Here is a 27,551-nt window from a genome sequence, read left to right as displayed (position 1 = left end):
ATGTATGTCAGTCCTGCAGAACACTTTATTGGTGGGCCCAAATTGAAGGAAAACGTAGTACTATACTATGTTTTCCTATAAAAAATTTTTTTTTTTAGTAAAACGCAGTATTATACTGCGTTTTAGTTAGAAATGTAATTTTTTTTAACTGTATAAACGTATTTTATGTCCAAAAACCCATTATTTCAGTTTCAGACTCGAATTTTATTCAGCTATTCAAAAAATAAATTGGTATATTCCTATATTTTCTGATTGAGAAGCTTTTATAGTGACACACATGGTACGACTTATTTAAGAGCACAAGTTTCAATATTTTGTAGCCACATAAATATTTAAAATCATAAATTTTAAAAATTATTTTTTAATTAAATTTATTTATTTGCAAAGTTTTAGTAAGAAACAACAAAGAAGTAAACTTTTTTAAGCTCAGTATTTGAGTTTGTGCCTTGGTAAAGAAAAAACTAGTATTATTCATACAAGAGTACTGCGAAAACTAGAAACCCAGTGTTGGATTTCTTTTTCAACCAAAAGCATAAGCAACTGGTAAATTTCGGTTACTGGAGCAAAAAGAATATACAACAAAAACAACAACAACAACAAACCCAATAGTTTCCTTATAAGTGGGATTTGAGAAAAATAAGATGTATGTAATCTTACCCCTACCCCTGGAAGGGGATTGTTTTCAAAAGAACCAGCCCTACCCCTACCCAGTATTTACACCTTATAAATATTAGTTGAGAAAGAACGAGGGAAATTTCAAGGAAATTACTAAGCGTTGCCCCAACAATCCAATGAATACTTCAGAAGCTACATTAAGCCAAGACACTAATGGATTCCATAATGGTTATTTATACTCCCAAAAGTCGTAATCATTTGGACTACTTTATATTTATTTCAAATTATATTACTATCTGTTAATTTGTTCAAATTATTGCTCATAATCTCGTATAGTGATAATTTACCGGTGATTATATATAGATCAAGCAGCAATATAATGCACCAATCATCATCATGTATTTTTCACTTTTCGAGATTCAAACTATATAAACTTTAACCGATATTTTAAAATATATTTTTCATCATATTGACAGGAGAAGCAGCTTATATTATTTTTTTTTTTTTGTATAGGGGTTGCGGAGTGGAGCAGTTAACGAACACAAAGCGTTTGAAGCAGCTTGATTTGCATAACCAACTATAAAATAAAAATAAAAAGCAAAATTCATCTATCCCCAATTGTGCTTAGCAGATGCACTGCGAAAGTGCAAATGTTGCAAGTGGATACACACAGAATGCAACAGTTAAAGAGGCTTGGAACTACATCTGGACTACGGAAGAATTCTATAACTACACACGGGGATAAATACAGAATGGCGTGCGTCGGTGCATGCATGCACACAATATTGTAGAAATTTCCAACAAAGCAGAATAAGATTTGAACTTGTTAAATTTTGATCTTTTATGACTTGAGGAAAGCAAATCGTGAAATAAGACGCTCCTCCAAGCCATCCAATGCTTCTGCTTTACATATAAAGATTGACATTTATTTTGTCAATATGTGCCAAAAACCCTCAATGGGTAAAAGAATACGAGCCTCATTGTTCACCTCTGATTTTATCTGACAATTATTTATTTTTCCTCCTATAAGATTTAAATCAATCATAATACATGACCTCGGAGCTCTGAACACATCATAAATAAAAAAAGAAAAGAAAATCTGTGACAACAACCATATACACCAGGGGATTCTATGCTTTAATCTTCCATCCTCTTTCAGCAAGAGCTTCATTGACACGACTAGCTGCTGTAGCAGTATCATTAAGCGGAGGGTAACTCCAACTTTCTGACATCTGGTTTTTTTGGGAAAGAAAAAGAGAAAAAAGACAGGAAAATGTCAGGGCTTAACGGGAAAATAGAATTGCCAAGTATAGTCGTCCACAGACAAGAAGCTTCCTCTCAACTCCATAATCAACGCATGGGAAGTAAAGCACCTTAGGCATATTTCCGCAAGTAAATAAACTTCTTTATGGGGAAGTAGTAAAGCAGTTTAGGCATATTTCCACAAGCAAATACTCAGAAACAAGCAATTCATGATAATAAATTTCCACAAGCAAATACTCAAATAACAACATACCCAATATAATCCCACATAGTAGGGTTTGGGGAGGGTAGTATATACACAAACCTTACCGCTACCTTGTGGAAATAGAGAAGTTTCCAATAGACCCCCGGTTCAGTAAAACATAAGCACAACAGTAATAAAAAGAAAAACGACCCGAAACAATAGTGAGAAGCCATGAAAAAAAAAGCATTATTAACCACAAGATAGCAAGATAACCGAAATGAAAGAAGAAACAAGTAATAATAGAAACCTAAGACCAATAAAATACGAGAGTACGTACTAATACTACTAGTATGAACAAGGAAATCACTTGTCTACCTAACATTCTATCTTAATCCTTGGCCTTCACACCTTCCAATCAAGGGTCATGTCTTCGGTAAGCTGGAGCATCGCCATGTCTTGTCTAATCACCTCATCTCAAACACTCCTTCAGCCTACCCCTACTTCTCCCTAGGCCCTCCAAAGCCAACATCTCACACCTCCTCATTGGTGCATTTGTGCCTCTCCTCTCATATGTCCGAACCATCTAAATCTTGCTTCCCGCATCTTGTCCTCCACGGGGGCTATGTCCACCTTATCCCGAATAACTTCATTCCTAATTTTATCAATCCTAGTATGCCTGCACATCCATCTTAACATACTCATTTCTGCCACATTCATCTTCTGGACATGTGAACTCTTGATCGGTCTAACCACCGCTCTGTAGAACTTACCTTTAAGTTTTGGTGACATCTTATTACACAAAATACCGGAGCAGGCATCCATTTCATCCACCCCGCGCCAATATGATATGTGACATCCTCGTCAATCTCCCCATCCTCTTGTATAAGTGACCTAAGGTACTTGAAACTTCCTCTCTTAAGGATGACATGTGAATCCAACCTCACATCCCCGTCCGCTTCATGAGTCGTACCACTGAACTTGCACTCCAAGTATTCGGTGTTGGTCTTGCTTAACTTGAAACCTCTGGACTCCAAGGCCTGCCTACAAACCTCTAACCTCGCATTAAAACTGCCTCGTATCTCGTCAATCAGTACAATGTCATCTGCAAATAACATGCACCACGGCACCTTCCCTTGAATGTGGCACATCAGTGCATCCATCACGAAGGCAAATAAAAAAGGGTTGAGGGTTGACCCCTGGTGCAATCCCATCACAATTATAAAGTGGTTTGAGTCCCCTCCCACTGTCCTCACCTGGGTCTTAGCTCCATCATACATATCCTAATCGCCCTAACGTACGCAACACGTACACCCCTATCCTCCAAACATCTCCAAAGAATCTCCCGCGAAACTTTATTGCAAGTCTTTTCTAAGTCGATGAATACCATATATAAGTCCATCTTCCTCTCCCTATACTGCTCCATCAATCTCTTAACAAGGTAAATGGCTTCCGGAGTCGAACGCCCTGGTATAAATTCGAACTGTCTCGGAAATAGACACACTCTTTCTCACCCTCAGCTCCACCACCCTCTCCATGACTTTCATAGTATGGCTTAGCAGCTTGATACCTCGATAGTTAATACAAATTTTGGATATCACCCTTGTTCTTGTACAAAGGGATCATCATACTCCACCTCCACTCCTCGGGCATCTTCTTCATCCTATGACATTAAATAACCCAGTGAGCCACTTCAAGAGCACCCTGCCCGCGCTTTTCCAAAATTCCACCGGAATTTCGTCTGGCCTAGTCGCTCTACCCCTGCTCATGGTACGCATAGCCCTTTCAACCTACTCAACTTTAATACGCCTACAATACCCAAAGTCTCAATGACTCTCGAAGTGTTCCGAATCCCCCAGCACAATATTCTTGTCCCCCTCTTTGTTCAAGAGTCTATGGAAGTAAATTTGCTATTGTTAGTTTGGTAGTTAAATAGTTACATGTAAATAACCCTAATCCTATATGTAGTAGGAGTAGAACATGATAGGACTCATTGTATCATTGTCAACACATCAATAATATAATTTTCCCGTGTCATATTTCTCACATGGTAACAGAGCGGCAGTGAGAAAACATCCGGGAAAGAAAACTCACCCAAAACAGTCGTCGTGCTTCAATTCTGGCGACCTTTTAGGGATGTTTTTCGAAAAAAAACTAATTTCCATCGGTGTTGTGCAAAAACCAACACCACCACAAGGTCCCCCAACCCTCGGCGACCAAACCCCAACAAACAGCAGACAACCTCTCACGCGCCGCCTGGAGAAAAAAAAAATCCGGCGAGATCTGCTCCACGTGCCCTTTCCGGCCATTTTCTGAAATTCCTTCTTCAGAACAGTCGGACCTACTTGTAATTCCGAGCCTACCCGTGCTTCTATTTTTTGATTCCGAGCACTTTGAAAATTCCTGGCAACTATAGTAATTTTCCGACAGCTACAATATATTTTCCGGCAAAGTATCCAGATTTCTTCTGTTATTTGCTGATAATTTTGCTAGCCCTCTCTTTAATCCAACCATATCTCTCAGACTTGATGCTTTTAGCTCCAAAAATAGTGGAGTTGGAAATTCAGTCTTGATGATTACTTCTGAACTCCTACTTGGGAGTTCCAATTATTTATCTTGGGCCTCGTCTGTTGAGTTGTGGTGTAAAGGTCAAGGTGTTCAAGATCACTTAACTAAACATGCTAGTGAGGGAGATGACAAGACCAAAGCACAATGGGAAAAGATCGATGTTCAGTTATGTAGTATCTTGTGGCGATCTATTGCTTTCAAATTGATGCCTTTGTTTTGCCTATTCCAAGCATGTTATTTAATTTGGGAAAAGGCTCGTACTTTATACACTAATGACATATCTCGTTTCTATGATGTGATATCGCAAATGACAAACTTGAAGAAACAGGAATTGGATATGTCTACTTACTTGGGACAAGTACAAGCAGTCATGGAAGAATTTGAGAAGCTGATGCCAGTTTCGGCTAGTATTGAAAAGCAACAAGAGCAATGATAGAAGATGTTTCTAGTTCTTACACTCGCTGGACTTCCTAATGACTTTGATTCAGAACATGACCAGATTTTGGCTAGTTCGACTGTTCTCGATTACTTTGCCTTGCTGCAGCACCAAGTCACTCAGTGATCTCATCACAGACACTTGACTCCTCTGTTCTCGCATCCCGGAAATTGAAAAATCGGGTATCTCAAGCTATGGAGAATAGACGAGAAGGAGGTCGTTTTGGAAGATCTAGACCCAAATATTCTTATTGTCATAAACTTGGACACACTCTTGAAGTGTGTTATTCTTTACATGGTCGACCACCCGAAAATGCTAATGTTGCTCAGACCGAGATCACATGTAACCAGGGATTTTCTTTATCTGAAGGGGAATACAATGAGTTCCTCCAGTACCGAGCAAGTAAGCAAACATCTCCACAAGTAGCCTCCGTTGCTTAGACTGATACTTCTGTTGATGGTAATTCTTTTGCTTGTGTTTCCCAGTCTAGTACTATTGGACAATAGGTCATGGTCTCAGGTGGTTCTGATCATATCTCTGGTAATAAATCATTTTTGTCAAATATTGTGTATTCACATACTCTTCCCACTGTTACTTTAGCCAATGGATTTCAAACTAAAGCAAAAGGAGTTGGACAAGCTAATCCCCTACCCGTTGTCACTCTAGATTCTGTTCTTTATGTCCCTGACTGTCCTTTTAGTCTTAAATCTGTTAGTCGTTTGACTCGTGCCCTCCTTTGTGGTATATAATTTATTGATGATTCTTTTATTATGCAGGACCGCAATACGGGACAAACGATTGACACAGGACTTGAATCAGAAGGCCATTACTTCCTTTAACTCACTCAATCCCTCCAAGGCATGTCTATTTACAGATCCTCCAGACCTAATTCACAGACGTTTAGGACATCCAAGTTTGTCCAAGCTTCAGAAGATAGTGCCTAGTTTATCTACAGTAGATTGTGAGTCGTGTCAGCTCCGAAAACATACCCGAGAGTCATGCAGAGTCTGTTTTCTCTTTAGTTCATTCTGATATATGGGGTCCTAGTAGAGTCAGTTCAACCTTGGGATTTCGTTATTTTGTTAGTTTCATTGATGATTATTCAAGATGTACTTGGCTTTTCTTAATGAAAAATCGCTCTGAGTTGTTTTCTATATTCCAGAATTTTTGTGATGAAATCAAAAATTAATTTGGTATTTCTATTCGCACTTTTCGTAGTGATAATGTTAGAATATTTATCCTCTCAATTTCGGTAGTTTATGACTTCTCAAGTCATCAGACCTCTTGTCCTTATACCCTTCGGCAAAATGGGGTTGTAGAGAAAAAGAATAGGCACCTCATTGAGACTGCTCGCATACTTCTCATTGAATCTCATGTTCTGTTGCGTTTTTGGGGCGATGCAGTTCTCACAGCTTGTTATTTGATTAATCGGATGCCTTCATATCCAATCCAGAATCAAGTTCCGTATTCAATATTGTTTCCCAGTCACCCTTATACTCTCTTTCCCTTCGGGTTTTTGGGAGCACTTTTTCGTTCATAACTTAGCTCCTAGGAAAGATAAGTTAGCTCCTTGTGCTCTCAAGTGTGTCTTCCTTGGTTATTCTCGTGTTCAGAAGGAATATTGTTGTTACTCACCTAATCTTCGTAGGTACCTTATGTCAGCTGACGTCACATTTTTTGAGTCTAAACCTTTCTTTACCTCTTCTGACCACCTTGATATATCTGAGGTCTTACCTATACCGACCTTTGAGAAGTTTACTATAGCTCCTCCTTCACCTTCCGCCACAGAAGTCTTACCCAGTCCAACCGTTGAGGAGTCTAGTGTGGCTCCTCTTAGATCCCCAGCCACAGGAACACCACTCTTGACTTATCATCATCGTCCGCGCCCAGCATCAGACCCAGCTGATTCACGTCCTGCACCTGACCTTGCTCCTACTGCAGACTTGTCTCTTCCTAGTACACCGATTGCACTTTAGAAAGGTATACAGACCACACTTAATCCTAATCCCCATTATGTCGGTTTAAGTTATCATCGCCTGTCATCGCCCCATTATGCTTTTATATCTTCTTTGTCCTCTGTTTCCATCCTTAAGTCTACAGGTGAAGCATTGTCTCATCCAGGATGGCGACATGCTATGATTGACGAGATGTCTGCTTTACATACGAGTGGTACTTGGGAGCTCATTCCTCTTCCTTCAGGTAAATCTATTGTTGGTTGTCGTTGGGTGTATGCAGTCAAGGTTGGTCTGGATGGCAAGGTTGATCGACTTAATGCCCGTCTTGTTGCCAAGGGATATACTCAGATATTTGGGTTCGATTATAGTGATACCTTCTCTCTCGTGGCTAAGATAGCATCAGTCTGCCTTTTTCCATCCATGGTTGTTGTTTGCCATTGGCCTATCAGCTAGAAATTAAGAATGCTTTTCTACACGGTGACCTTGAGGATGGAGTTTATATGGAGCAACCACCTGGGTTTGTTGCTCAGGGGGAGTCTCGTGGCCTTGTATGTCGCTTGCGCCGGTCACTTTATGGCCTAAAGCAATCTCCTCGAGCCTGGTTTGGTAAGTTCAACACAGTTATCCAGGAGTTTGGCATGACTCGTAGTGAAGCCGATCACTCTGTGTTTTATCGGCATTCTGCTTCAAGTCTCTGTATTTATATTGTTATTACTGGCAACGATCATGATGGTATTACTAAATTGAAGCAACATCTCTTTCAATACTTTCAGACTAAGGATCTGGGTAGACTAAAGTATTTTCTAGATATTGAGGTTGCTCAGTCTAGCTCAAGTATTGTGATCTCACAACGAAAGTATGCCTTAGACATTCTTGAGGAGACAAGACAAGAATGACAGGTTGTAGACCAATTGACACTCTGATGGATCCAAATTCTAAACTTCTACCATGACAGGGGGAGCCACTTAGCGATCCTGCAAGATATAGGGGCTAGTTGGTAAATTAAATTATCTCACGGTAACTAGGCCTGGCATTTCCTTTCTTGTGAGCGTTGTAAGTCAATTTATGGATTCTCCCTGTGATAGTCATTGGGATGCAGTTGTTCGCATTCTTCGGTATATAAAATCGGCTCCAGGCAAAGGGTTATTGTTTGAGGATCGAGGCCATGAGCAGATCGTTGGATACTCAGATGCTGATTGGGCAGGATCACCTTTTGATAGACGTTCTACGTCTGGTTATTGTGTTTTAGTAAGAGGCAATTTGGTATCTTGGAAGAGTAAGAAAAAGAATGTAGTTGCTCGATCTAGTGCAGAAGCAGAATATCGAGCAATGGCTATGGCAACATGTGAGCTAATTTGGATAAAACAATTGCTCAAGGAGTTGAAATCTGGTGAAATCAGCCAGATGGAACTTGTATACGATAATCAAACTGCCCTTCATTTTGCATCAAATCCAGTGTTCCATGAGAGGACTAAACACATTGAGATTGATTGTCACTTCGTCAGAGAAAAGATACTCTTAGGAGATATTGCTACAAAATTTGTGAAGCTGAATGATCAGGTTGCTGATATTTTCACCAAGTCCCTCACTAGTCCTCTTATTAGTTATATATGTAACAATCTCGGTACATATGATTTATATGCACCGGCTTGAGCAGGAGTTTTAGTTTGATAGTTAAATAGTTACATGTAAATAACCCTAATCCTATATATAGTAGGAGTAGAACACGTATTATATATATAGGATTCATTGTATCATTGCCAACACATCAATAATATAATTTTCTCGTGTCATATTTCTCACAGTTATCTCCGACGAATATGTGCCCCATCCAACAAAACTTTGTTATCTTCGTCCTTGATGCACTTTACTTGGTCCGGGTCACGAGCCTCCTTCCTCTCACCTTAGCTAACCAGAACAGCTTCTCCCCCCCCCTGCTCCGAAGTTCTTCATACAAACAACGAATGCTGCGGTCTTAGCCATCGTAACCACTTCGCCTCCTTCTTAGCCATCATATACCACTCTTTATTCGTAGCTTCAAATACACCGTTTTCTTGGTTTTCAATTTTCCTTGGACCTCTCCATTCCACCACCGGTCCCTTTTGTGACCACCAGAATAACCTTTCGAAACCCCTGATACCTCTCTACCAGCTGCCCTAATGCAATTCGAGGTCATGTTCCACATACCACTCGCTTCCCCACTACTCCTCCAAGCCTCATAGCCAGCAACTTAACCCCCAACTACTGAGCTTTGTCCTCAGCCAAGGCTCCCCACTTGATCTTAGGTTGACCATACATAGCCCTTTTCCTCCTCTTCTTCGTGATCTCAAGGTCCATGACCAAGAGCCTATGTTGGGTCATGAGGTTCTCAGTCGGGATGATAGGTATTTGGCAGGTCCCTGGATGTGACCTAACCATTCTCGACTAAGAGAAGTCATCAGGGAGCAAATTTTGGAAACTGGAACCTCCTCATTGAACTACAAGGCCCAGCACTCTTTCAGACTACCAACTGATTGCAGCACAACGGACAACAGTATATCTACCAACCATCGTGCAACTTACGAAGAAAGAATGTCTAAACACCCTAAAGTATCCATTATTATTGCATAATAAAACCAGAGGACAGAAAATCCTTTGTCAAATTTAGGAGCCATTATCGGTTGAGGACTGAATAATTCAGCAAGGATGCCAAAAAGTGAAAAACTGAGTCACATCTCATATCTTCCTGCACTAATTTTCATGTCTCGTTTTCAGAGTAAAACTTCCAGGTCTCTGGACATCCCAAAAACAACTCAAGGATTTCCCCTTCTCAACTCTTTGCATTCATGAATAGTAGCAACCTTCTGATAAGAGAAATTAATTTTCACACCAACAACCACCTCCAACCAATATTCCTTTCCTTTTCCCTCACCTGGCCCACACCAGCAATCACCTCACACTCCAAGTTCCCGGGGCCTGTTCATGTTTCTTTTCTTCTTAGCAGCATTTACACATGTTCTCTTTTTCCGACTTAAGCTTTAAATAAACAAAAATAAAAAGACGGTGAAGTTGTTAAGTCACTTTTTATTCATTGAGCCATTTAAAATTAAAAAAGGTACTTAATATGATCTCTTGTCTCACTAAATGATTGCTTTCATCCTAATTATATTTGATGTAGTTTTATATTTTTTTATAGAGTAGTGTTATTCCTGTACAATTCTTAACACTCAACGGTTTTAACTATTGGATCAATTACTTAACGCCGCCCTCTAGTTTAAAAACTGAATATGCCTTCTGATTTGATAAATATCAATGAGCTCCCCACCAGTATAATGTTTCATTAGATTAACCTCCTCCTCCCTACCCCATTATTCCGACTGCTTCCTTACAGTTCTAATATTATAAAACCACAAAGCTCAATAAATAAATAACAAAAAGGAGGGGAAAGTTCCAAGCACCTCCTTCATGCAAACTTCACCCAGCCACTCCCCACCTAGCCCTGTTTCTCCATCCTCATCCCCCCACTCACCCCTAAATCTCTCTCTCTCTTTAATGCCACAAGAGAGAGATCAGATATTTCTTAAACCAAAGAGGATATCTATTGAGTTTTATTATAAAAGAGAGGTCTAAATAATTTCTATGGCTCTATGCTGAATTCTATAGGAGATTAAGGCCTCATTTGTTTGCATTTAATGGAGGTTTCAATCTTAATCACTCAGATCTCAGTTATTAAGTGCGTTTATTTTTTAGATCTGAATCTTAATTATTCAGATCTTAACCATGAAGTCGGTTTGTTTTTTAATTTTACAACCACTTAATAGGTCTGAATAGATCTTAACCATTAAGATATATAACGTAGTCTTAATATCATTAAGATGTTATACATTCAAGAATTTATATAAAAATGATATATATTACTCCTACACTTCCACCACTAATCATCATCACCACTGCTATCGCTTCCCCCACCATTATAGACTACCATCAACCATTACCCACCACCCATTACCACCATCCTCAACCATAACTACCACCAGTGCGAAGCACAAACACCAGTTGTCACTACCACCAACCACCATTACCACAACAATCACCAATCACCACAACCACCACTATAATCACTCATCATTGTTATCAGTCACAACCACCGATAATTATTACTATCATCCACCATTTGCCCATAATCACGACTATCAACCAACACCACCACCAATCACTACCCACTCCACACCCACAATTATCATTGCTAGCTATCATCACCACCAACCACCATATAATTTTAAAAAATATTTTATTAATATAATATTAGATTAATTAGTACTATTTAATTTGAATTTATACTTATTAATTTTAAAATCAAGACAAGTTTTACACAAACAGATGTAGAGAAAACAAACAGTCTTAATTATTTAGTATTCAGATCTTAATATAACATCTTAATATTCAGATGTGTATTCAGATTCAGACATTTTAATCTTAATACGCATATTAATATTCAGATATGTATTCAGAATCAGATGTCTTAATCTTAATAAAAACAAATGGGGCCTAACTCTCCTTGTCCAACCAACCAAGGCCCTGAATTAATTTACTTTCTTTTGTTCACTCAAAATAATTATAATCATGAAGCTGACTTTTTAAATTATTTGTTTAAATGAATGGAAATTTTTTGAAACACATTTATTACCAATTTTATTAGTGCTTATTCATAGTTAACTTTTTTTAAAAGAATGTAAGTAGCTTGTAAATTGAAAAGGAGAATTGCCTAGCACAAGCTCGTGCTAAGTCTCTACAAGTATTAGGAGACCTTCCACACAAAAAAAAAAAGGAAGGAATTATGTAGTGTCAAACCTATGCTTGCCAAACACCAGTTGTCACTACCACCAACCATCATTTTCAACCATCACAACCAACCGTCATTACCACAACAATCACCAATCACCACAACCACCACTATAATCACTCAGATTCAGATGTTTTAATCTTAATACACACATTAATATTCAGATATGTATTCAGATTCAGACATCTTAATCTTAATAAAAACAAATGAGGCCTAACTCTCCTTGTCCAACCAACCAAGGCTTTGAATTAATTTACTGTCTACTGTTCACTCAAAATAATTATAATTATGAAGCTGACTTTTTTAATTATTTGTTTAAATGAATGGAAATTTTTTGAAACACATTTATTACCAATTTTATTAGTGCCTATTCAAAGTTAACTTTTTTTTTAAAAGAATGTAAGTAGCTTGCAAATTGAAAAGGAGAATTGCCAAGCACCAAGCTCGTGCTAAGTCTCTACAAGTGTCAGGAGACCTTGCACACAAAAAAAGGAAAGAATTATGCAGTGTCAAACCTATGCTTGCAGGGAATCAATGAAATCTAACATACTACATGTTCTATTCATAGCTAACTTTTTATTGCTTATACAATGATTAGTTCAGCTGATGCTTAAAAAGATTGCATGTACATCATTTGTTACATTCAACACTTTACATTGGTTACAACAACTACGCTTGAGTTTCAAACAAGTTGGTGTTGGCTATATAAATCTGCACTGGATATGATTCTCCGTTTAAACATTTTACAATGGTACCAATTTAATTTTAGAGCTACTTTGATGTCTACAATATATTAGTACTTCAACTTAATTTCCATTTGCTTTCACAACTTGGTGTTTTTTTCTTTTCAAATAGACAAGTTTTTTTAAAAAACAATTTCTCAGCAATTAAATTGCTTTTATTTACATTATCTAGTCATATATAACAATACCATGCCTAATGATTAACGCTATTTTACTCAATTAGTTATATATCATCAGTGTTTTAAAAGGCGTGGGCGTAAGGCGAGACATTTTACATATGCCTCAGCGAGGCGTAAGCCCCATAGGTATTTAATTTTTAATATTTTATAAAATAATATAATTACAGTAAATATTTATAAACATGTAAAATTGCATAAAAATTGAAGAAAACTATAAATATGTAAAATAAAAAAATTATATATATATATATATATATATATATATTTGCTTCATCCCCACAAAAAACTAGTCTATTATACGCTACTTAAAAGCACAAGTAACTTGAGTTGAAAAGAATAAAATTTTCTACATGGAGGAACAAAAAGGAGGACTAATCTGCAATTTGAACTTTGAACTTGCTGCTATGAAGGAAAATGAAGTTCTCTTTGTATTTGTAAAAAAAAATGAATATTCGTTGCTTTTGGGAGATATTAGCAGACTAGCGGACAAGATTAAAATTCGGAAAGACCATAAATTAGAGCTTCGATCAATAAAAAAGGTCTTGACTTTTAAATTTAATACATTTCAGTTCCTTTTTAAAACTTTTGAGTAATTACAAGCTCACTTTTGAGAATTTGGGTATTATATGAAGGACTTATTCAACAAATTTTATTTTAATTTGAAAAAGTCTATGGGGCTTACGCCTCACTATAAAAACGCGCCTCAAACGCCGGCGAATGCCTGGGCGTACGCCCCGAATTGTTGGGCATACGCCCCGAATTGTTGGGCATACGCCTCTTGAGAATTTCGCCCCACACCATCGCCTCGGGGCATTTTTGATGCGCCTCACCCCGAAAACGCCTTTTACAACAACAACAACAACAGAAACAATAAACCCAATGTAATTCCACATGTGGGGTCTGGGAGGATAGTGTATACGCAAACCTTACTCCTACCTTGAGAAGGTAGAGAGTAGTTGCATCCAGTTATTAATAATTTCACTATTTCGTTTTTTTCCTAATCATTTCATACCAAATTCTAGATGAAGAAAATAAACAAAGAAGACAACTGGGATCCATATAAAGAACAGTTCCAGCATAAGCAATCCAGATGTCTTCCAGTAAAGCTCACTTTCAAAACACACTATTCAGGCGACTTATCATTATTTCTCACTCAAAGAAACAATGTCACGTAAGCACAGAAGAATAAACACACCAATCACGTTCTAAATTAACCACCAACTGGTGAAGCCCAAGTTATCGTACTGACAAGAACAGAAAAGTTTGGACACACAAGCACCTAGAATTGTCTAGGCATGCTTGTTTTGAAGAACAATCTTCCCTTTCTGCATGGCAGAATCTCATCACAGTAATCAACTACTGTGTGTGAGAACCACCAGGTTAGATCATAAAGACATACACACCGAATTTCCAAGCTATAGCTTGCCCAATTTTAGCTGTAAAGAAGGAAAAGAGTAAGGGATTCTTACATCCTCAAGTCCTGTAAATGGCCTAGTCAGTCCCCTCTCTCTGAGTGTCTTGTGGAAATCTGTGAGCTTCCACGTACAGCGTTCAGCTCCAACTACATACACAGGCTTCCTGGGAAATAAAGTATGAATCACAATAAATTTTTAAGGAAAAACATGTACAGAAATACTAGATCATAAACAACTGCTGAGCTGATTCAGGCATACCCAGTACTGCAAGCCTCACTCAACATGCTAACTGAATCTGCTGTGATGACAAAAGCATCCGCCCAAGCCAGATGCCCCATGTGTGGATTTGGCTCTGAAGATATAAGAAAATATGTCCATTAGATTATCCTTCAAATAAACCTATAATTACACAAACTAATCAGAAAAATTCTGTCTTGAATCACCTTCACCATTCCAAATGTATACTTTTGGATCCACACCAAGCTCTTTGACCACGATATAGGAATGCTACAAGAAGTCAACAAGGCTCAGAGCATCAGACGCAGTAAACATGTTGCCACTTGTTATAATTTGAAATACAATCTGTAAAAAGTACCTTCGCTGGTGTCCTTCTGGAGAACGATATTCTTATGGTCCCGCAGCTCGCAAGAACATTGTGAAGGGAGGCTGTTAATTGCTTAACAAGGTCTGACCCATACCTGCAGTATCCTAATAATAATCCAGGAAGGATATAAGTTGTATACACAGGAACGTAGCGGTGAAGGTAGACAAAGAACAAAATAAATCATACTCGACAGTGCTGATGAAATTTCATGAATTCCCATACATGTCTTAGTTTTCCGAGGCATTTAATTACTGAAGGTACAAAAACAAGATTTTTTTGCGGGAGGTCGACGAATAACATGCAACACATGAAATAAAGATGATTAATCTATACAGATATTAGCCAATTGAAAAGGAACGACAATCATTTAGTAAAGATTGGAACATACAATAGCGAACCAAGCAATATGAAACCCAGTTATAGTTATGAAGATAAAGAACAGTCCACTCTAGCAGATGTTGAGCAGCAACAATATAAAAGCACAAAACTTGGTTACAAGTATCCTAAAACTAGGAACCAAGCAATATCCATGCATAAAGATTAAAAGTCCACTCAAGCAGATGTTGAGCAGCAAGAATTAAAAAGCACTAAATCTACATTAGAAAACTTGGATCCTTGACATAGAAGAAGTTTTCTTTTCAATGATCTCATTCAGTTGTTCTTACCCACTCAAGTTAGATGATTGACTCCACTACAGCTAATGCTGTAGCCTAAGATTCATATGGAACTACACACAATAGCAGAGGGACCAGTTTCTACTAAATTCTTTCTACATTACAAATTTCGCGTCCATCAGCATAACCATTAAATACTTCAAAATTCTACATCATACATTCCTATCCACATCTCATGCCATTTTTCATATGCTGTAATACCATATCTCATGTGATCTCAGCCTTGTCTTTTCATACTTTCCCTTCTTTAACACAAAGAAGTTACGAAATTTAATTTTGCAATGGATGGAAATAAGTGATTTGGACTGAAGAAATATCGTACTTGTAGGGCCTCCAATGTTGACCACCAGTAACGGCTTTGGCAAAGGTGCAAACTCTTCATGCCAGGCGATAGCTGCAGCTCTAAGTGCACTAAAATCAACTTGATGTAGAGCTCCTACTGTAAGTACCTTTACAGAAAACACAGGCACAGCCCAGAAATGAACCAGTTTAGATACAACAGCTCTCAACTCAGAAATATACTACATATTGCATGCTAAAACTTTATATAAATGTTGAGGATACCTACAACATGCTTATCAGGTGGTTCATGGGGTGTTATCCACTTGTGCAGAAAACGAGGAACTTGTTCCTTTCCTTGAGGAGTTAAAGGATAATAGTCATGCTTGGGCGTGATTACCAAGTCGAATCTATCCAAACGGGACCTTGGATGCTGAATCTGAAGTTGAAATGCAGCAGAGGCAAATAAATGAGATTTTCTTCTCCAAACCCAAAATTATTCAAGACTTTACAAAAGAATAAATGATTTATTGGCCAAATATGTATTAACAGCTTTCTTTGCAAGCTAAACAGGAAGACAGCAGCTATCATTAGCAGATCCTAAAATTGAGGAATCCTTCATGAGTCAACCAGTACTTTGTTGAAAAGATCTGGACACAAATGCTTCAGAAGTCTCTAGTCAGTGACTTGTGCACATTCAGTAAGAGGAGTTTTAATGGACTTGCAGCCTAATTTCTTCTTCGCCATTTTGGTTCCTCTATAGTCTATAGCTAACATCAACTACGATTATCCTTATCAGGAGTATATCTATCACTCCTAAAGTATCAGTCACTTGAAAAGAAACAAGGCAGCTATACAAATTTACTTAATAAGCCAAAAGGATTTCTCAAAAATTTAGTCTCTAATAGGCAACCAGTAAGAAACTACAGGACTAAACTAACTTATCAAATAAAAAAATAAAAAGAACTCGCAAGACTAAATCGCATATTTCTCATCTGAATATATGCATACTAAAAGAAATGGATGTTGTTATAGAGCATGAAGCATGATCTACTTGTCATCAAATTCTTCACCCCACAACCCCCCGGTAGATGAAAGTTCATAGATAAATAAGTTGTCCAAAAGCAAGAATTAAACAACTTTTAGGGAAGAAGGGTGGCGCGATAGAAACTATTTTTATATTAGACAGCAAAAAGAGGATTTCAGTGGGCACTAAAATCAAACAAGTAAAGAAATAAACAGGCAATTACAAAGAAAGAGATCATGGGTTTCAACTGTGTTAAGAAACATAAATTTGTTTCTTGTAACCTTGTCTTTTAACCATCCAGGGTTACACTGCAGATCTTCAAGATAATTTAGACCTAGTTCGGTAAACCTTTAAGTCATTCATAGTTAGGCTATTAATTAAGATGCTTCAACCAACCCTATTTGAACAAAACTGATATGTCCTTAGTCCCTCTAGATACAAGCAGTTCATAGGATTCCAGCTGTCTGTTGTTAAAACAAATGCCTTCTTCCCAAAAATGCTGGTCACCTCCATAACAGGGACTTAGAATTATTGCAGGTGTGTTACCAAATATCTCTAGTGGTACTAAAAACTCTCCAGTTATTTCATCATTGCCACTGAAATGTCATTTGAGATATTGTCCAGCCACCAATCTCACCACCAAAAAATATATTTTTTTAAAAAAAAATGGGGAAAAGATAAAAATGTGAAGAGGTGAAATGGACTTTCAACTACAACGATCTGCAGAAGAAAAAACATGTTCCACAGCGGGAGCATCAGGTTTCATACCTGGACAACGAAAACATTATCAGATGCCAATCTTTTAATGGAGCTAGTTATTGAGATCGTATCTCTTCCAGATGCAACCACCAGCAATGGACCATCCCTGAAAAGGAGCAATATGTAAGCTCATCATTACTTCACCGAGTAGAAAGGGCACAAAAATTATTTTTCGGGTTACAAAAAGTGAAGGTCATTTTCAAATAAAAAAAAGAGTATCAAAATGACATCATAACCAAAAATAAATTGCTTTAGAGGAAGAAACCCTACTCTAGGTCATCTGCTTATCCTATTGGAAAGCATTCCGAAAGGCTTTGAGCAATTATGACAAAGCTGAAGCAAGCTAATTAAGAATGAAAGTTCTGGTTTGGCAATTTGCCTTCTGACTCAATTCCTACAGTTGTTATTGCCTTCACCTCCTCTTCTCTTCATGAGAGAAAACCACAGGATTAGAAACAGCAATTAATTTGGCAGCTCTTCAACTTTTGATAAGTCTGACATACCTTCAATTAGTTTTAGACTCAACTAAACCTTTTAACTACCAAAATGGTCCCATGTGAGCCCTTTGTTGGAATTCGGCATATCCAACAAAATCTGGAACATCTACAAAGTTTTTAATGTTTTAAGGTCTTATATAAATAGCATAAAATATCACAAGTGTAAAAATAGCGGAAAGAGATAGACAGAAGCTTCCCATTACTGTGAGGATATCCCTTTAATCCTAGTGCACCCTAATTATAGATGAGCTAACCAAATACATGCCATATAAGGTTTCACTGTGCATGCTATTGGTAGATGATATTGTGTTAATTGATCAAACTAGCAAGGGAGATAACCAAAGCTGGAACTATGGAGAAACACTTTTAAAATTAACAGATTTAATATAAGAAGTAAGACAGAGATGGTTACCCGAAATGATTCAACATACCTTGAATTGGACCAGTTAGCGGGTGAAATATTATGGTGATTTTTTTTGATAATGGTAACAAAAATATTACGGTGATTGAAGGTGCTAAAAAGAACAGGGTAGATTTAAACTCACGCGAAGGCTTAATTGTTGTTACACTTACACTAAGTCTGGTAGGTATGAGTGTATTCTTTTAGAACGTCCAATTTGCCCTGAATGACAAATTACTTACCAATGTTGGAATAAAATTAGCCCATCTAGAGCATATAATATATAGAGGATTCATACTGTTGACCCTAACTTGTTTGTGTTTGAGGCATAGTTCATTGACTGATTTAACTAGTGGGTAAACCATAATAAAAGAACTTCAATTATATAGCCATCTCTTTGCGCAGTTCAAAATCAAAAGTATTATCCTTTTTTATAAGACTATCATTTGATGATATTTTAGATGCAATAGCTGATTTGCACAACCTGTAATTAGGCCTGTTGCACTGGCTTAGTGGAAATATTTATAAAATGTATTATTTAACCATAAAAAAAGACTATCATTATCACAAAATTGTCCCGAAATTGCCTTCATATTGCAGTTCAAGAATGGCTGAACTATGAGTACCTTAGTCGTTTTTATTTGGTTATGCCCAAGTTTTTATTTAAACAATAAGTTAAGACTAAAACCTGTTAGGAGTTCTCAACTTTTTCTAACAGCAGTTATTCGCTCCTCAACAATGAAATAATTATATGCGTAAGGTAGTGGCAGGAGATATTTAAAGAAAATGTAGTAAAATGCTTGCAGAAGAATCCTATTACATATATTAACGAATATTAAGGAATAATGTCATAAAGGATATGTATGAATGAGCATGATTACAAGTGTGAGAACAATGGAAGGAAATACAGAGAAGCTTCCCATAACTGTTAATTTACACCAGAGATCTATTTCTAGCCCATATTTGTTAATCCAAGTTATGAATAAGAAGATGATGCTTGTGTTAATTGATGAAACTAGCATGAGAGTTAATAGAAATCAGAGGCAATGGGAAAACACTCCAGAAAAAAAAGGGTTCAAGAATAAGTAGAAATTAGACAAAATACATGCACCGCAACTTTAACCCAGTAAGAAGAATAAAGTAGAAGTGATGTTAGATGGAATCATGGATGCAGACAACTCACATATCTAAGTCTTTTAGGAGAATCACATGATAAATGAACATGTAACACATTAAATGGAAAAGGAAGCTGGTTGAAAATGGAAGACTGCTATGGGACTGCTATGTGATAGTAAGATACAACAACATAATATTCCCGTAGTGCGGGGTCTGGGGAGGGTAATATGTACGCAGACTTTACTTACCCTACCATGTGGAGGTAGAGAGCAGACGTAGAGAGTCTGTTTCCGATAGACTATGTGATAGTAAGATATTTACCCAAAAAGAGGACATGTTCTATAAAATGGTACGAAACCAACAATGTTATATGGGAGTTGTTGAAAGACAAGACATTTTTTTTCTTTTAATAAGGGTGATGTCTGAGCCATCTTGCGCGTATCTCGACTATTCCACCGGATACTTGCAATCTCCCACCATCACATGTATCGGGTAAATTTGCACACCAAGGCTTAGGCAAATAGGAAGAAATTACCTAATGTGTTTATTTTTACTAGGATTGAACCCTAGTCTCCAAGGTTTCCACCCACTTCATTAACGGCAAAGCCACACCTTTGGATGCGTAAGTCAAGAGATTTATGCATTTAGATATTTTCGTTTTTACGTTAATAGTACATAATATTCTCCCTAAATTTGTTATTCGAAAAACTCAATATATAGGTAACTTCTCTGATTTCATGCAGTCTAGATTTACCTTATACATAATACCTTAAACTACTATACAAGGAGTCGTTTTGAATATTCAACATTAAAAAAAATGGAGTCGTCTTGTATATTGTCTACAATCAATTCAACAAAAGCTCTTTTTCCTTTTTTGAAAAACATGGTATCAAAACCTCTAAAATCTTGGTAAAGTAGCTTAGTCTACCCGCATGTGCCAGCGTGCCGCCAGAGTTTTCCTTCTTTTCATAAACTTATAAGTCTTGTTTTATTTTTATTTCTTCAAGAGACTCTTTTTCTCCTTTTTTTTTCTTTATGGTACAGAAGTCGGGTATTGTGTTCCAACTCTGAAAGTAAAGTTTCCGATCACTTTCCTGAAAAGATCGTCTCCTCCTCTTTTTCTTTATAGGATGCGATTTCATGTATTGAGTTCCTCCTTCAATTATTTAATTTCTACCCAATGTTCCCACAAAAGAAAAGGTCTTCTCCTCTTCCTCGTGGATTCACGTCATCCAACAACACATCTTTATGTCGTCAGTAGTATGTCGTTGTCCAAAGACATGTTAATGTCATATTAGCAAGCAGCCACCACATTACCTAGTAAGCGGTCAAATCATTGTTCAATTATCAGTGACATATCATCAAACAGTAGCATTTTCGGATACTTGACTTGGCTTTCCAATTTTTAAGTACAAACTCAAGTCGCGCTTCACCACTTGAGTTTGAGGGGTGTGTTGAAAGACAAGAAAGTTAATGTAGCTATATATTAAACAATTCCAGATTCTTGAAGCACTTGAGAGTTGCTTGTTGGATGGACACGTGAGTGAGCTTGAGTGAAATCTCTAAGGGGTCGTTTGGTAGGGTGCATAAGAATAATGCTGAATAGGGTGTATTAGTAATGCTGGTATTAGTTATGCTTGCATTAGTTATGCTGGTATTAGTTATGCTGACATATTTCTTATCCATTGTTTGGTTTGATGTATTAAAGCATTGTACAATTTCTAAAAGAATTGTTTGTTTACAAAAATGCCCTCAAAACTAGTCCACACTCTAACTTTTTAAAGAAACATATGTTGAGAAATGTTTTATATGAAAAAGTTTTAAAAAAATTATTTTATTTGTCTACCTATATTGTAAAATAAAATTAAATATTTATTTATAAAAAAGGAAATATGCTAAGTATTTATTTATTTACTAGGGAATTTCTCACTATTTGGATTATTTTGAACTTGCATTAATATACTAACTAGCATATTTTAATCAAGCATAAATTTTGAAGGACAATTTTGTCTTTAACTAAGCTAATGCATGCATTAAAACCCATTGCATTGCTAATACCATTGTTTTCTATGCATTAGTTATGCATAGGATAATAACTAATGCATAGGTTCAAAATGTCTACCAAACACTGTATTATTAATACACAAAGTTAATGCATGCATTAGCTTATCTAATGCATCCTACCAAACGACCCCTAATTACTTAAGCAATTTCCTTATTTAATAACTTCTCTTATTTCACATATTCTAAATTTACCTTACATATAGCAGACTAGACTCAAAAAATTGCAGAAATATGACACTTTTATGGGTGGTCTTTAACTTTTGACCCCTGCTTGCCTCATGGGCAGCTTAAAAGTTTTGCCCGTGGGGAAAGTGAGGGGCAACTCTAGTTAAACTTGAAGTTCTGCACATAGTGCAGGCGGGGACAAAAATTCAAGACCATCCACTTTGAGGGCTATTTGTGTACTTCACCCGACTAGACTCCTATATAAGAAAATGTTGGAAAGCTATGTCCCAACATGTCATAAAATTAGTGTCCGAAAATGTGATGTTAAGATGTATGTACAGTAATACAAAATTAGCTAAGCCTAGTACTACTGGCAGGCTGGCAGCGGATGTAAGTAGGACACATAACGAAAGAAAACCGCATTAGATAACTTCCTCATATTCCACATAGACCTTCACATGGCACCAACCAGTAAGTGTGACACTACAATAATTGAAAGTGCCAAAAGGGGACTAGGTATCATCTAGATCACATAGAAGGAAATTGTCCCAACAAGCTAACTCCCAGCATCCGTGTGGACATAACTAACAACAGAATGCAATGGAAATGAAGGATCCATAGAAGACACCAAATAATTGAAACTAAACTTTAGTTGTTGTTATTTACAAGGTCCAATGTTTGCCAAGAGACTTTTTAGTCTGACAAGAAATTGTGTCGTCATAAGAATTAAGTCTGAGATTGACAGAATCTCTAATTTCAGAAAACTTCTAATTCTCTTAACTCTTAAGAGACAGATTATGTTAGAATGAAATGGTCCCGAATAGAACTGAACAAAAATAGAGGATTCATACAGCCATCAGAACGAGCTTAAGCTAGGGAATTAGTTGATCAATTGATTTTTTGGTAAATTCCAACCCCGTGACAGCCCCACGCACCCTCCTCAATTGCCAATAGTATTTTTTCCTCCATTTTTCTCCCTAAGTAACTTAAACTCCAACCTCTTGGTTGAAAGGGGAAAGCTTTATCACTAAACAGCTGAAAAACTTAATTAACTTTTATTGACTAAAACTCAAATAATTCATGAGATTCTTTACTAATAAAGAATCAGCTGCACCTTATGATATTATACATGCTCAAGAACGTGACCAATCAACTGTGCATAACAATTCAATAACTAGAAATTACCTATTTTTGTACAAATGTACTAGCTCCAACAAACAAAACCAATACTACAAGCATGCTTTGTTGTGCATATCTATTATGAGTTCGAACAAAGAAATTTACTACCACAATTAAACAATTATCATAAGATGCAACAGGAACCAAACGAATCACATGAATCATCAAAGACTGATGAAGTCTGGAATTGAATAGGTACTTACTTCTCAAATGTCTCGCGAGCCATTCTAACTATACTCTTCACATCAGCTTCCAAAATAGATGATAAGCCTGCATTGCCACCATTTTCCCAAGGGAAAGGTCCAAGTTTTCTAGCCCTACTTCTCAATAGAAGCCTACATATCTGGCTTATGATGTAATACAACCTTTTGTGAAGAGATACAGGAAGCCAGTGTAGCCACTCATTGACTCCTCCTCTTGGTCTTGTAACCCGCTGCATGTACAGATAGCATCAACAATGATTTCGAGAAACAAGGTTTGATCGATAATTACAATTTCCCCAAATAAATACAGGTCTTTCAAGCTTATCACCCACTCCTTACCTTTTTGTATCACTTTGTAAGTTAATAATTAAAAAAGCTGTTTGAATAAAAAATCATAAGAAATTTCTAATATCAGCCAGTTCACTAGAAACTTCAACAGTTTCATTCACCCTTTTCATGCAAATTTTTTAACCAAGACAGGCCTCTGGTTCAGTAGAAACTTTTACCAATCAATTAAGATCAGGTTGAAAGCAATACACTGAAAAATGGCATTAAAAAGTCCCCCCACCCCACCCCACCCCCACCCCTCATTTGGTGGGCATGTGAACACCAGAGAAAAAAAAAACCGTTACATACAAGCATCCTTCAGAGTAATATAGATTCCAAAACAGCACTAGTCAAATTCCTGACATCATTTGTCAGAGCAACATGAACACCAAAAATCTTTGAGCTTTGATTTGATTTAAAAAAAACACAACATATTTATGCAACTACTAAATGGTTGATAAGGTTCTGTGTGCTTTCTTGTTTTAACATCTTGTGCCTAAGCTTATAGATTGTGCACTGTTTACATGAATTGCATCGAAAGCATTACTTGCCAAAAGCATGGAAACTTCCTTCTTTTTTCTTTATCCTTTTCTTTTTTGGTTAACCATGAAGGATCTTATCTCATCTGAGTTACTATGAAACTCATAAAATACAATATCTAGAACCTCATGGACACATTCTTGTATACGAATTTATTATGGTTATATTTGACAAAGCTATCCGTTCAAAACTAACAGTTAACCACTTAAGTTTTTGGAAGAGAAAGGGGGCCCATAAAGTTAGTTTTCCTGGTATGTTGCTAAATTCGTGTCCTTTGAATTGATTTTTTGACAACAATGTTGTCAAAGGCTCGCTTAAGCCCTGAAGCCACGCACAAAACATGTTGAGAGTTTCGCCTCGCTTAGCGGGCTCTTCAGTGTCGTCATCAAGGCTCTAAGTCAGTGTTATCAAAGGCGAAAAGCGCAAAAAAGCTCTAAGGTCCGTGGGGCTTTAAGCGCAAATAAAGCGTGGGCTTTAATGAAAAAAGACGCAACTGGAAAAAAAGTAAAAATATGTATATGTAGACCAAGACTAATAATTATAAGCATGAATAACAAATATATGGACAAAGAAATTGGAAAAATATACGATAAAGTGAAATATTAATTGTTTAGTGTCGCATTTTCATAATTACAATCATTGGCAAGGAATAGTATGCGTTAGACCTTGATGCGATACTAAAGCACCCACAAAGCGAGGCAAAGCGCCCAACATGTTTTGAACCTCGCTTCAGGGCTTAAGCGCACCTTTGATAACATTGCTCTAAGGCATATTTTTCCTTGCCAATGGAAACACTAAACAATTGCTATTACACTTTATCGTAATTTGATTCTAATAAAAATCCATTTTTTGGTGCAACAAGAGTTTGTAGTCTCACATGATATCAGAGGAATTTGCAGTTATTTTGGAAATTTCATATATTTGTCCATATAGTTGTTATTCATGCTTGTAATTATTAGTCTTGGACTATACATACATATTTGTATTTTTGCTCTATTTGCACCTTTCTTCATAAAGCCCACGCTTTATTTACGCTTTGCGCTTAAAGCCCAACAAATCTTAGAGCTTTTTTGCGCTTTTCGCCTTTAATAACACTGTTTGACAAGAAAATGAGGCAAATACTACAAATCGTTACCTAATGCACGAGCTTCTAGACTTCGTAGAAGGATCAAATATATGGCTAAGTAACCAAGAAGCAAATCATGTAGGGAAAATAAAAACGCATGTTGGGGGAGCTGGTCAATACTTCCGCTTTGTTTTCCTTTTCTTAAAAAAAAGGGTAAGCAAAAAAGGTTACAAGTGAACAGGCCTTTAGTCCTAGTTCTATGTGCTAGGATTGGAAAGAAAATGGTAACTTAAAAACAAAGGCAATAAGATCCTAAGCCCCAAACAAAGTCTATAGGCAAAGCAGTAAAAAGTTATCAACCTTTTTACCAGTTAAGGAAATATTAACCACGGTCAGTACAATCTCACTCTCCGAAGTCTCAAGATGCAATATTTCAATTCCATGCCCGCTATCTTTTCATATTTTGACTTTTACCCTATAAATTCTGAAAGAAACCTTTCAGAATATACCTTTGCCAACCCTAAACTTTAAATTTCCCTAAGACACCTATTTCTATGCACTGGATACCATCCAAACATTTCATAATTTTGTCCATTACCACTTTTAATCCCCTAGTGCTACAACACATCCATGTCTAAAATAATTGCCATCTATCAGCAAGCACATAACATAATAGTCCAGCAACTCTAAATCATTCTCTTTTTAACATCCGAGAAATCCACGAGGCTAGCGGCGCACGGTTCATAACTTAGCAGATAATGAGTCCGCCACTCCACCCTTTTCCACTTAAAGACGAGGCTTTGTCTGCGACAGGGTTCGAAACCGTGACATGCGCCTACCCACACACTACGGACTGCACTCTTAATTCAATTTCATTAGGTCCATGTAAGAGTCAGGAAGACACTCGTTACATCACTCACGCACATTTCCATCTATGACACAAGTATTTTCCTATTTAACACAGTTTGAGTTTCCTGCAATTTTATCGATCCACTATGTAAACAACCACTACTGATCCACAATGACAGCATCTTCACCATCTAGAGTAACCATGAATACTTTCCGCCAACTGAACCCAAATATGACGGCAAAAAAACTTACAAAATTAAAAATTCTATTAGAAAAAGGGGGAAAAGAACTCACATATAAAGTGTGTTTGTCGGAGAGGCCGAGAGCTTGAACCAAGCCAATACTTTGGTTCTCAGAAGCAGGAAAACCAGTGCCGATGATAACAGCTCGTCTAATCACGCCATGTACTCCGCCTTCGAATATATCCGGCACACCGCCCATTCTTCGTGGACTTGCAGGAGGTTCTGGAAGCCGTATTGGCTTCATTTTGTAGCTAACTATAAGCAATCAAACCCTAAAACTCTGTGTATGTGTATACGGCACGTAGGTGTGTAATTATGTGTGAATTGAATGGCGGCTTCAGTGAAAGAGCTGAGGATCGGAAGGGAAATAGGAGTTGTCTATAAACCTGTGATGGATGGCTTTGGACAACCGCAAAGCCAAAGCGGTTGATTTTTTCTCCTTCCTTTCTGTCTTTCTTCTTCTTTCGTCTTTTCTCTTTTTGATGATTGTTTATTTAGGACTGCGTGGGGAGGAAGACAAGGTTTTCCTCTTCTTCTTTTTTTTTTCTTTTTGTGCTCAATTGCGGAATTTCTAACAACATGCTTTTTCTTTTCTTTGGGAAAATATATATTATCAATGACATCAATACCCAAAATGTAATTTGCAATTTCCATTCTTATACATGTTTTTTTTTGTTGTGATTTATACTTTTTTTAAGGGCAAATATTTATCTATACCTATCTATATCTTTATCTATCTGTTTATCTATCTATCTATATTTTATTATTATAAAAGTACGAATAATTTATGCTAAATATTGAACGACTAAATATCCCTAAAATATTGATTGACTTTTATGCCCTTAAATATTTGTATAATTTAAGGATATAATGGTAAATTATCTAATGATGGAATTCTTTTTCGATTAAACTATACATATGCCTGACCTTGCAATATTGATCCTACTTTAATTAGAAAAGTGTGTCTATAATTTTCTTTCAAAGAATTGTTATTCTTAATTGCACTTATTTTATAGGTGAAATGGCTTCCTGACCACTTAAACTTGCATCAGTTTGTAAAGCCGATATATGAACTCTTGGGTTTTCCATTTGAACACCTTTACTTGAAAAAATGACTACTAATAAACACTTGTGATGGTGCATGTTATTCTTCAGTTGTTGCTGACATAGATTTAATTCAATATTTTGTATAGCCATATCATCCATTCATTCACTCTTTTTTTTGACACCTGTATTAATCAATCACCCACAATTATAGCAAAGATGAACATATACAACTACTGACACTTGCATTTTCGGATTAAAAACCATCCTAGCATCCCTTCGTCGGCGACCGGCCAAACGAGCAGCTGCTAATAGGGAAGATGAACACAAACATAACAG

At 36.9% G+C, this 27,551-nt stretch overlaps 1 protein-coding gene across 1 annotated transcript; it reads right to left on the bottom strand.

Annotated features, from left to right (window-relative positions):
- Positions 1 to 1,428: 1,428 nt before the first annotated feature.
- LOC107786291 (mitochondrial fission protein ELM1) lies at positions 1,429 to 26,748 on the bottom strand. Its single transcript, XM_016607745.2, has 10 exons — positions 26,221 to 26,748; positions 23,145 to 23,374; positions 17,530 to 17,626; positions 16,024 to 16,173; positions 15,778 to 15,904; positions 14,773 to 14,885; positions 14,621 to 14,684; positions 14,436 to 14,529; positions 14,232 to 14,340; positions 1,429 to 1,847 (listed from the first exon to the last, which is right to left on the bottom strand). The coding sequence occupies exons 1-10, from the start codon at positions 26,410 to 26,412 to the stop codon at positions 1,746 to 1,748; spliced, it is 1,278 nt and encodes a 425-aa protein (XP_016463231.1). The 5' UTR covers positions 26,413 to 26,748; the 3' UTR covers positions 1,429 to 1,745.
- Positions 26,749 to 27,551: the final 803 nt, after the last annotated feature.

The sequence above is a fragment of the Nicotiana tabacum genome, chromosome 18, assembly GCF_000715075.1.
Source record: "Nicotiana tabacum cultivar K326 chromosome 18, ASM71507v2, whole genome shotgun sequence".
Lineage (NCBI taxonomy): Eukaryota > Viridiplantae > Streptophyta > Magnoliopsida > Solanales > Solanaceae > Nicotiana > Nicotiana tabacum.
Note: the sequence above shows the minus strand (reverse complement) of the source record. Positions and strands in the feature narration are given on the sequence as shown.